The sequence below is a fragment of the Uloborus diversus genome, chromosome 10 (assembly GCF_026930045.1).
Source record: "Uloborus diversus isolate 005 chromosome 10, Udiv.v.3.1, whole genome shotgun sequence".
NCBI classification, from domain to species: domain Eukaryota; kingdom Metazoa; phylum Arthropoda; class Arachnida; order Araneae; family Uloboridae; genus Uloborus; species Uloborus diversus.
Window position 1 is genome coordinate 82393200 of NC_072740.1, and position 12909 is coordinate 82406108.

Below are 12909 nucleotides of genomic sequence, written 5' to 3' on the forward strand. Positions count from 1 at the left end.
CTCTACATGACATTTGAAATAAACGAACATGACACAGTAATAGTTTCTCAATTAAAAATGTGCGTTGTTCATGTAAAAAACTTCCACAAAACAGAATAATAATGGCTGATAACAGCAACAAATGCATGAATTGTGAAACCTCTACCAAATGAATTAGAAGATGGTCTTTCTACACTCAAGAAAGTTCTTGAAACCAGACGTTTTCAACATCAATCTTCCAAATTCTTTTATATGAGTTATGATGAAAAAAAGAAAAATTCTACTTGTGAGGTCTTTCCCTGCATGAGTGCAGAACAAAGCAAGAAAAGCTGCTTACTGTGACCTGGTTCAAACAAAATCTTAAGCATCAAATTCAAGTCTAGAAATATGTATTGAACTTTATCATTGGTGTCTGAGATAAGAGAAACAAGCCAATCCAGTATTAAAATAACAGTTCAAGAATTATACTGATTAGCTTTTCGTATAATGAAAAATATTTGAAAATTTATCAAAATGACATATGTAATCAGAACAATCTATAATACTATTACTGTGGTCATACTATTAGACATCATCCCAGAGTGCAATGTAAAACAAAGTAACACAGTGCTGCACTATTGTGAATTTACCTAAGTACTGAAAGGAAAAAAGAAAAAAAAAGCTGCTTCCTGTGAAAATATTTGCTCCTACACCAGTTACTGAAGAAAAAAAAACTCTGAATTTTCTTATCTGGAAAGTCAGGCCCGTTATGGTTAGACAAACTGCAGTGGTGCATCAGATGAAACTGACATAGGGTCTTAGCCATGGGGTCATTCCAAGTCAAATCAACCACAAAAATGGGATTTTAACACTCACCGTCTTGGGATTTTGGTCTAACTTTATATACTTCTTCCCTTTATGGTTACAAGCAACCCTCTAGATTTTTTTTTTCTTTTTTTTTGGTTTCAATATCAATGGGTTTTGATTTTACAGCCTTTTGAAATTTTGCTATTTTACATTTTCTGTCCTTTTTCAGCATTTGACTTTGAGCATGATCATAAAAAAATATTTCAATAGTTTTTTAGTTTATATATATATATATATATATATATATATATATATATATATATATATATATGTATATATATATATATATATATGTATATATATATATATATATATATATATATATATATATATATATATATATATATATATATATATATATATATGAATTTGTTTTGTCAAAAAAAAGCACTGTCAAAATTCTGAATTTTAACAAGAGGGTCAGCCTTAATAAAACCTGATTTTTTTTAAAAAAATGATTATGAATATATACACTAACTTATCCAATGAAAAAACATTAGGAGACTTTAAGGTATTCTGCCCTCCCCCCCCCCCCCAGTGGTGGCTCTAGGAAATGCCCGACGGGGGGACAAGCTTGCCCAACAGGGGGGGCATAGATATATTTTTTTAAATTATAACTTCCCCTCCCCCAGTTTTCAGTGTTTATGATACATTTAAAATTATCTTTCTTATTGCTAACAAAATGAATAAAGATTTTGCATTTGTAGCCTATATTCCTATAAAAGTAAAAGATATTTATTGAAACTAGATTAAATGATAAAAATGTACCTATTTAAGTTTTAAACAATAGTAGAGATGCACAAAACGAAAATATGAAATTATAAATGAAATTAAAAATGCAAAAGTGGGCTTTTGCAATAAAGGCAGTGACTTTGAGAGGTCATGAAACTGAAGAGGAGGGGAGGGGAGGGAGGGGGGAGATGAAATTGACAACTGCTCTTTTTTTTTCTTTCAAACGAATGCATTATTACAGATTCAACTTCTGGTTAAGAAGACTGGGGGAGGGGGGGGGCATCACCAGAACATAAGCACACAAATCAGGAGAACAGCATTTTTTTTTTTCGGAAAAAGAAAAACTGCGGTTCAAACCTAGTAGAAGGATCTAGGGGCTATTACTTTTAATTTTTCAAAATTGTTGTGGTGGTGTTAGGCTTGGGAAGTTTCGAGGGCACTTCCCTGGAAATATTTCAAAGTTGAAGTTGTTAACATGGGATTGTTGGTCATCTTTGGTAACCTTAAGAATAGGAATGGGTTTCAAGGACACTCTTCGAGTAATTTTTCGAAATTAAGTTCAAAGAACATAATTTTGGTCAATTTTCAAAGGTTTGGGGAGTCTCTCTAGGTAATTTTTCAAACTTTAAGACCTAAAACTGGAGTTTAGTTGATCTTAAATGATGTTTAAGGGAAGGACGCTTTTGAAATTTAAGTATAAAAAATGCGACAGGGACTGAAATCATTTTGAAAGTCGAGTCTAAGAAATGGAATTTTAGACCATCTCAGGTGACACCCAGAAATTTTTTCAAAGCTGAATTCTTAAAGCTTCCCTCGCAATTTTCTGAAAGTTCCAAAAAGGCAATTCTAAACCATCATCGATGTTGTTAAAGACGGGAATTGGGAGCTCTCCCCAGAAATGTTTCAAAATTGAAGTCTTAACGTGGTTTTAGGTCGTCTTTGTCAACCTTAGAGGTTAGGGATGTAGTTCAGAGATTCACTTTTTCTCTACAACTTTTTATCTAGTAACAGGAAGCTTTTTAAATTTTTATTTATTTTTCATTAGAAATGTGGTAGGAAAGCCAGACTTAATTTTTATCTTTCTAAAAAAAATTGGATGCTTTGTGAACTAAACATTTGAATGTTTCTTATTGGAAATAATCAATTTCCAAGTTAACTACTCAACTTGTTTGAAATTGAAATTCTGAGGCCTGAGCATTTTTTTTTTTTTTTCACTATTTGGATTGAGGTGCAGTGTTGGTCACTTTTATATAATTGCCACATCGTGCCACATGAATTCCACAATAAAATTTTGTTCTCTTACCGTTTTTTTACCTTCTAACATTTAGAACTACCATTGTATATGCTAATTCCCTCTCTCTATTTCAACTATTCTTTTATTTGAAATGTATTTCGGTGGCTTCAGTAATTTTCTCCTTTTTTCTGAAATTTTCGTAATGAAGTTTAGATTTTTTTTCTTTTCATTTGGAAACATATGTACATGCATTTGGTCCATCATTTTGCGTGTGTGTATTTGTTTAACACAAATATGCAGGGCCCCGACTAAATCAAAGGGAGACTGTAGGCCCACAATAATTTGGAGGTCCCCTGAACACTCTATAGTCTTCAGGGGTATTTAAGTTTTAAAAAAAGTTTTAAATTTACAGTCTAGTCCCGACTTACACGAGGGATGCGTTCCAAGACACCTCGCGTAAGTCGGAATTTCGTGTTGTGGAACAAGGTATGTTTAGTAATTTTTTATAAGCATACCCAATTGTTTCAGACGTTTGTAAACACCCCTCATATTGTTTCAAACCATTTATTAAATATATATTACAGTATCTTTTACAAAGAACTGACTTTTTCTGTATTTTAGAAAAATCGTTATTATTTGACGTAAAATTCTGTAATTTAGCACAAAATCAATGATTAATGGGGGAGAGAAACTTAAAATAAAGCAGTATGGGGTACTTAAAGTATGTACACTACAGCATTACTATAGCACTTAACAGTATAGATACAGTAAATATATTTATAATTTTAAAAATGAAGAAGGTTTATGCAGCGCGATCAGAATGTATTTTATCAACGTTCATATGCAAAATGAAAAAAAAAAGTTAAGAATCGAAGCGGTTATTTGTATAAACTAAAGCAAAGCGTTGTTTAGACTAATACAGTGGGTGAACTTCCGCTTTCAGTGATGCTAAAGTGATGAAAGTCCATTCACAAAACCAATATTTAGTGTCAACAAAGCCTATTCTAACTCTCCGCCGCTCATTTCCGAAAAATTTCATGTTGCAGGCGAGTAATTTGTGTCCGCACTAAAAAATTCATTACTCATAAAAAACTCGCATTATAGCCATTTCGCGTAAGTTGGATCGCGTTGTAGCGGGATCGGACTGTAATTGTATGTTTCATCATTTTACTTATCATTTGATTGTTTTAAATTTCATGTACATATTTTTAGTTTTGAGTCAAAAATTGATGGTTGAAGTAAAGTTTATTTTGTTAATTTAATTTTACTGTTTTGAGTAAATATGCACATTTTGCAATTCAATGTTGCAACATGCTTCATGTGTTAAAATTTTTCTGTACACCCAACCTTTAGCTTGGTTGCTTACCTTATAACTTGTTTTCATAAAGAATAAAAGTCATGGATGAAGTAGTTACTAATAACAAAAAAGTAGCTACTATGTTAAAAGCGTCTGCTGAATACTGGCAACTATTAACTAAATATTTTAATTTTCATATTAACCTATGTAACTTTATTAAAAATAGGAAAATTTTGTCCCAGAAGTTGGACAAAATTTTGAAATTTTCTGAAAAAAAGGGGGAAAAAAGGTAATAAGGAATTTGTATTAAAATCATCATCAATTGACCAGTTACGAAAACCTGTTTAATCGGTAATCGGCCATTACTTATCAGTACACCCCTAAATTCAACTATCGGTTAAAGGTTATCACGGGTATTTTTTATGCACATCATTTCACAAAAGCATTATAAACAAATTTAAGAACAAATTAAAATCACTTCTTTCAATGAAAAAGTCACCTTTTTACTTCTTACCATTTTGATGCAGGAAACAATTTTTATTTTAGATCTCCGACCGGAAAATTTTTTCAATGAGAAAGCCTTCTGATCCCTTCGACGAAAAACATAACAAGCTACACTTTCTTCAAACTTATGCCCAGTAAACTCATCACATCAAATTTTCGAACAGCGCTAACCAAAATCATTTGTTGTATGCTGATGAGTCAAGCTGGAAATGACCGAATGATCAAAGATTGCACTTCTACAACTCTCTTCTGACAAAACTCTTTTGGTATAATTGATGCCATCTAGCTCATCAATGCCTTTCAAACTAAAAGCCTGAGGAAATTATTAAACATATACTGGTCAAATAAAATATCGAATTCAGACCTGTACAAACATACAAATTGCAAGCCGATAACCACACTGATAAAAAAGCACAGATGGTCATGGATAGGACATGTTCTCAGAATGCAGGTAATAGACCCTACAAGTGCTCTCACGTGGACCCCTGATGGCAAGAAAAGCGCAGGCGTCCAAAATTAACCTGCCGTCAGATGGCCATATAAGAAAGAAATGCCTTTGATTGGCCAAGCTGAGGGAGTACCAGGGAGGCAGCATTAAACCGATTGGGATAGAATGCCATGCTAGCGGCCTCATGTGCCACTAGACGTTAAGAGAATCAAGTCAAGTCAATCTGGCTCATCAAAGGTCCAAGGTTTCTTTGCTTACTTGCAAATACGGACTCCTAAGAGCCACCCCGCACTCGTCGGAGCGAAGGAATCACTGAGTGGAGGTGGCCCTTGATGGATTACGCATCTCTCATTCTCTTTTGAAAATTCCCAATAGCCTGTCGCCTATGAGTTTTTTTACACCCTCTTTTATCTTTTTTGGTATCGCATCTCTTACAAAAACCAGTCCAGTCCCTCTGTCTTTCCATTTCCTCACGACGCAACAATACCCCAGGGCTTCCGACGAGAGGATGTTATTAGTAGACAATTGCCGGGGAAATTGTTGCAGAAACCTTCCTTTTTCAGAAGTAGCAAGTAACTGATTTTAGCAACATTGAGAGAACGTGTGATTAAAAGAGAAAATTTTTAACAAATCAATTTTTTGCATTGAAATGTTTTGAAATTCCCCGATCGAGCTAGGAATTTTCCCCGATGGGGGGGGGGGGGGAGGGGGTCAAGAGGTCTCCGACAGGGGGCAATTGCCCCCTGTCTTGCGCCGCCTCTGCCTTCCCTATTCGGGGGAAAAAACCTAAAATATCATCAACAAGACAAGTTCTTTGATATTCTTAAAAACAGATTTGTCAGCAATTATGACAAAAATTTAAATATGCTGTGTGTAGAATATTGAACATAAATATTTAAAAAAAAATAATATTTAAGCTCATTTTGTAATTCGAAATAGTTAAAAATGTGGGGTTGTTCCATGTCAAATCAAACACAAAAATTAGATTTTAACACTTAGTTCATACAAAGATCATAATTTTTTTTTTTTTTTTTGTCAAGAAATGATTTTTTTGACTTTTTTTTGGTCACAAAAAGGCATTGTCAAAATTTTAAATTTTCAATGTTAGTATTAGTTTTTAAAAACACGATAAAAGAAAAAATGACCATGAATATATGCTCTAACTTATCCAACAAAAAGTTATTTGTCTCTTAGCGATTCTGCCCACCCCCCTTTATTCTCTAAAAAATGAGTGCATTATAGCGAAAAGCTCTTCCATGTCTTTAAAAAGAGTTTTCAGCAATTATAACAAAAATTTGAAAGTAAAGTGTGTTGAATATTGAACTCAAACATAAAAATTTAATATTCAATCTTTTTTTATTTAAAATAATTGAAAAATGTTCAAAATATAGGCATTCAGAAAATAAAATACAGCAAACTCTCAATAACTCGAAGTCCCAAGGGACTGGCTAAAACTTTCGAGTCATGGGAAGTTTCCACAACAGTCTCAAGAGTTTGGGACCCGATGAAAACTTTTAGATAAAGGAATATTCGAGTAATTCAGATTCGGCTGTATCATGAAATTTAAAAATTGCATACAACAATATCTGCATACGAATTAGTGCAATTTAGTCAAAACAACTTAAAAGTAAAGTTTCAACACAGTCATAATAACGCTGTGTTTTACACTTTCAGGACCCCCCCCCCCCCTGATTACATTTTAACTTATGTTTGTGAAAATTGCTATTCTTTGACTGCTTTCCCTGAATAGTTGTACTGCTGTACAATGATAAATTCATCCTTTTACTTTCTTGAAATGGCATTTAATACCCTTTAAAAAATAAAGGCCTGAATTTTTAGTAAAAATATTGTTTGAATAAATTATTATCTCTCCCCTCCCCCTCATAGCAAAATAAGAAATACATCAGTATTTATGCATCTTTCATATCAATGGATCTATAAACTTTTTGAATGAGAATTAGAGAGCAAATTAGTATTGGCATGAAAAATATATTTTTGTCAAATTTTTATGTAGTCATAAATTAAACACAAATTTTTAGTATACGTAAATTGTTGTAGGTAAAAATTTTGAATTTATATAAATTTTACATTAGACCTTCATGCCAAAAATTTCAAATTTTTATAATTATTTTGTTGAAAAAATTTTAAAATTTTGAGACTGTTAATTTTTTTAAATTACTGAATACAAATTTAGCTTAATAGCATATTTTTTTCTGAAATATTTCTAATCCTAATATATAACATAAAACGTTTCTTTTTCTTTTCTTTTTTTTAATCATTAGTCACTGAGAAATAATTAATTTTGCAAAGAGCTACAGTTCATTCTGACAAAACTGTAAATGACAACTATGGTAAAAATCACAAAATTTTGAAGGGTTAAAAAATAAAAACAATTTTTAATAAAGAAGAAATATTTTAAGAGGTTACTTAGGACTATAAAAAGTAGAAGAGTACAAAGCTTCATTGAAATCTGAGACGGTCTGTGTTAGGATATGATTTGAACAGACATGGAATGATCCCATGGCAACACAAGGAAATCAGATTAAAGAATTACAAAAACCAGTAAAAGAAATGCTTCATAAATAAAACTGTTATGCATGCATTATTAATGAAGTGACTGCCAAATCATGCAAAATACAAATTACCAAAAAAAAAATGTAGGGTGGACATTAGGCCATCATTCAGTTAAATTAATAAAATATGCTTATCTGCAAGTTTTAAAAAATCACATGAAGTACTTAAAATCCAAAACAAGCAAAATTTATTTTACACTCACCAATGATTTTGTTTCATCCAGAAAGCACTTCTTTTTAATAGAATTTTTGAACTGTACATTATTTGCATTTTCATTAAAAAGAGATAGTTTCATTGCATCTTTGCCAAAAGATTTTGATTCTGATCCCATGACTTGAATTTCCTTGGCTTGATCAACTAACATTGTTTGTCCAATTGTAACATTAGGAATTGTTTCTCTGTTAATAAAATTTAAATACTCAAACTGAGATTCAGAATTGTAGTCTTTTCTTCCAGCTTGAACAAAATTTGTGTTAATTTGATTAGAGCACTGTGTTACTTCACCTTCTGCCACTGTGGAAGCATACACATTCTTACACTTATTCTGTAAGTGTTCATTATTTTGTGAAAGACAACACTTCATCGTATTTAAATTATCACAATAATTAGGAATGTTAATATCACCAGTCATGTTACATTTGTCATAATCAACATTTTCAACTTGGTTGTTAGGCTCCATGACACAAGGGTTCTCTTTAAGGCCAATACTAGGTAAAAGATGAGCATTATCATTTGCATAAATATGACAAGAGATTTGCTCTATAGTGGAAGAAATTTTTGGCACAGATATTTTACAATGGCTTTCAATGCCCAGTTTTCCTCCATACTGTTTATTATCTTTTTCTGGGGGTGAATGTATTGTACAATTAATATTTTTGCTGCTACAATTTGGATACATACAAAAACTAATTCTAGCTACTTTATTAGCTGTAGCATATTTGTTTGAGCTACTCTCCACAGTTTGATATTTTTTACCCATATCTTCATGATGATTTTGAACCAATTGTGAAGGTGTGTGTGATTTTTTAGAATGTATAGGCTGCAAGTGCAATTTTAGTTCAGAACTATTACTGAAAAACATTTGAGGTAATGGCACTTTTTCACAAACTAAGTTCAAATTTGTATCATGATTAGAGGAAGTAGGCACTAAATCAAGAAAATTCTTTTGCTTCACCACAATTTCTTTACTATTTATACTTCTATATTTTTTTAAAGAGTTATTTTCAGAAGAATGGTTTTCTAAAAGGTTGGATTGGGTACTCTGTGGCACAGAGCATTGTAACTTATTTTTTAAACTACTTGTATGGCTATTTAACAAATTTAAAGAAGAAATGTTTTCATAATTACTTGTTAAACTAGTATGAGTCACTTTTCTGTACAACTTTTGAGTTGATATATTATCTTTATAATCTTGAAATTCATGAAATACAGAGCTTGGCACAGAATTAGCTGCTGAATTTTGGCAATGATATGGCAACGAAAAGACAGATTTTTGACCAAAAATATTTATTTTCCTTTGGTTTGAGTCTTCAGAAGACCTAGAAACAAAATTTCAATATCATTTTTACATCAAAAAATTATTCGAAGAAAGAGATTGGAAATTATCCTCTTATAATACTAAAAAAGGCAACAACATTTCTCCACCTCACAGAGAATGTAAAAACATTTGTCTGGTGCATAAAAAGATAGGGACTCACAATCATATAACACAGGTAAATGATTTTTTTTCTTTTTTTGGAAAACCAATATTATGGTAAATGCAGAGTAAGATTCTTTATATATGAGGGTCAGTCAATAAATAACAAGGCAGAGGCTATAAAACAGACTTCATTCGACATTCTTCAAAAATACAGACCGAAACTGTTTAAACCCTTATCCCACTGGGAAATTAGTCGCATAATTTTGTGCTCATAAAAGTCCATTGGCTGTTGCTGGTACCAATCATGCACGCACTCTTTTACTTCATTGTCCGAATGAAATTGTTGCCCCCAAAGTGCATTCTTGAGTTTCCAAAAGCTGTGGTATCATTTGGAAATTCATCTGGACTATAAGGGGCGTGGTTCAAGACTTTCCACTTAAATTTCCACAAAAGTCCCTTTTTTGCATTGGCTGTGTGTAGTCTAGCGTTATCGCGCAACAGGATGACATCACGTGAAAGTTTACCAGAACCACACACGGCCAATGCAAAAAAAGGAACTTTTGCAGAGTTTAAGTGGTAAGTCTTGAACCACCCTCCTTAGAGTCCGGATCTATCTCCATATGATCCCAGATCTTTGGGGAACTCAAGAAGGCTTCTTCAGGGACAACAATTTCATTTGGACGATGAAGTAAAGGAGTGCATGCGTAATTGCTTCCAGCAGCAGCCAAAAGACTTTTATGAGCACGGAATTATGCAACTAATTTCCGAGAGGGCTAAGTGTTTAAACAATATCTGTCAGTATTTTTGAAGAATGTCAAAAAAAGAATATTTTATAGCCTCTGCCTCGTTATTTGTTGACTGACCCTAATACAATGCAATGATGAACTTAAAACGAGAAACAATAAAAATATATAATCACTTTTCCTCAATACACAACTTTTAAACAAACGCTTTGCATGTGTTAGTTTCTACTTCAGGGTGGCGACAGGAACTGTGAAAAAAAGTTCCCCGACTTTTCCCTGATTAAGTTCACCAAATTTCCCTGATTTACGTTACCAATGATAATGGTTTCCTTTCTTTGCTCTACTTAAAATCCATTGTATGTGTGTATAAAATGCAGTATTTTAAACGTTTTAAGTTGTGTAAAGTTGTTGAACTAAAGATATATTTTAAAAGATGCTACTTTTTTAATAAAATGGTTTAAAAAAAAAATCTCGTCAATTTTTTTGCAAACCCCCCCCCCCCCCCCCCCACAAAACAGTATATTAAATTTTTCTACATGGAAAGATTATAGCAAATTAAAAAAAAAAAAAAAACTTTACTTCCAGAAACCACTTAGCATAAGAATTTTAAGAAACTATTAAAATCACTCTTAAAACATATGTGTATTTATGATAGAACTAAAAAGTAATTGAAATTATTTTGAACTAAATTTTCAAACAGTATAATAATTGTTGCAAGAATAACAAGTAATAGTGAAAGAATAGAAGTAATGTAGTTGTTCTTATATAACTAATTGACATATTTATGCAAAACAGATAAAACTATTTGACATCCATTCATATTGAGCTTTTCTCTAATCAAGAACACAGGTTTTAATAAATGAATACAGCATTTTAACAGTAAAAAAAAATAAATATATTTACTTAAGTACACAACTTAACAAGTAGTAGTAGTAAAGTTACTACAACTTAACAAAGTAGTAGTAACTTTAAGTAACAACCTTACTTAAGTACTCTATTTGAAATGATTTCCATATGTAATGAAAAAAAGCTTAGATTGCTTTTGTAGTTACATTTCAAAGTTGTAACAAACAACTTTGAAATGTAAGAAACAAAAAGCAATTAGTTAATTTCAAAATATATAAAAGAATACAACTTGGTTATAAAATAAAAGAATCATTTAAGTCTGAAGAAAAGAAAACCTTTATAATCGGCAGCAACAACAAATAGTATAACGGCAAAAAACAAAGTTTTATTTGATTGAAAGTTCAATTTTAGCAATTAAATTAAAAATGAGAAGAAGTAATAATTTTAAAGCTTTTATCAGTATTAATTCAAAAACCAAAGATTTCTTCCTGAAATTGTGATTACAGTATGCTAATTACTTCAAGACAATGGAATAAAGGCAAAGGAGCTAAGGCATTAATGAAGGCTTCCTCTTTGCCTGTATGGTTGTTTATTTTATGTAGCATTGAAAGCGTAAAAGGAAATTTAAGCTAGGTAAAATAAACAACCTAACAGACCCAAAAGCAATCTTAAGAAGTTCATCCTGTGGTTAATAAGGAAGATTCAATACTTGGATGTTGAGGAAAATAGATGCACAAATGCGGCAGTGTATAATCGAACCTCATTAATTTCACTTTTTTTTTCTTCCTTTGAACAGATAATAGGCGGAAAATTCGTAGGGTACTAGAGTACTTAATTTTGTAAAGCAAAAAAAAAATTTTCATCATAAAATCAATTTTCTCTGATTTTTTTGTTATTTTTTTGAAATTCCCCGATATTTCCCCTACTTTTCCCTGATTAATAAAGTTCCCTGACTTTTCCCTGATCTGTTGCCAACCTGTACTTCGTTTACTGCTTCATCAAATTAATTTTGAATCAAAACAATGTTGTTTTTAGGAAAAAGATTATCATATGCAATGGAAAAATATACATATACTAAATACTATTCAATGAAAAATGAAGCAGAAGAAAATATCTTCCTTTTAACCATCATTTATGCACAAATGAAAGTAGTTTTTTGCACTTCATTATTTTTTGAGCAATCATCAATTGTTTATTGTTCTCACTTTACCGATTTAGGCGTCCTTTGATTTTTATTTCCATCTCCCCCTGCAGCACCACCACCATCAACTGGCTCCTATATATTGCTCCTCCAGCGAGCTGCCTGGCAGTAACATCCATATCCTACACACACACATACACAAATGCACGCCTACATGCACACACACAGGCCTACATACACACGCGCAATTGATAGCCAAAAGCATCATTTGAATTCAAGCCTTCAGAAATTAAAATTTTCTTATTCTTACATGTTTACATAAATAGCTAATGCTTCTGCAGAAGATTCAATATATCTCTACTGAAAAAGTATTTGTAATTACCGAAACTGGCTACATTCAACCTAATTTCTTTAGCGGCCATTAAAGAAGTGCTAAAACAAATGCATACCTTGGCTAGCTTTCTTTCTCATAAAATGTAAATTTTTTTTTTCACGATTGTGAAATTTATGTTCTAGAAATTGCTCATCCAAGTTGCGTACTTTGTACAATGTCACATCATGGAAAAAATTCTTGTTCAGTCAGCAGCTAAATTCATCATAAATATCATGCATTAATTTTTATTAGAATGTCTTCAATTAGAAAATAAATGTTATAGTTGGGAAACTAAAATATTCACAGGAATTTCTAGAAATATGAGAGCAGGCAAAAGCTCATGTATCCATCACAAGATTTAAAAAGTTTCTTTTTAAAAAAATGAGAACTCCTAGTTTTTTCAGCTCAATAATTCAAGCAAATGTATAATTAAATATAATTAAAATACTTTGTTAATAACCATTAACTGATTTAGAGCTCAAAATGTTGGTTTAACCAGTAAAAATCATGCGAGTGTCACACCTGTCCCAATGGAATTGCCCTATTATTTAAA

The 12909-nt window shown here is 31.7% G+C and overlaps 1 protein-coding gene across 1 annotated transcript in view; it reads right to left on the reverse strand.

Moving 5' to 3' along the window:
• The window catches only part of LOC129231388 (uncharacterized), a 64068-nt gene that overhangs the window by 36554 nt on the left and 14605 nt on the right, over positions 1-12909 (reverse strand). Inside the window, exon 3 of the mRNA XM_054865687.1 lies at positions 7817-9152. Within this exon, the coding sequence (XP_054721662.1) occupies positions 7817-9152 (1336 nt within the window). The remainder of the gene's footprint in view (positions 1-7816; positions 9153-12909) is intronic.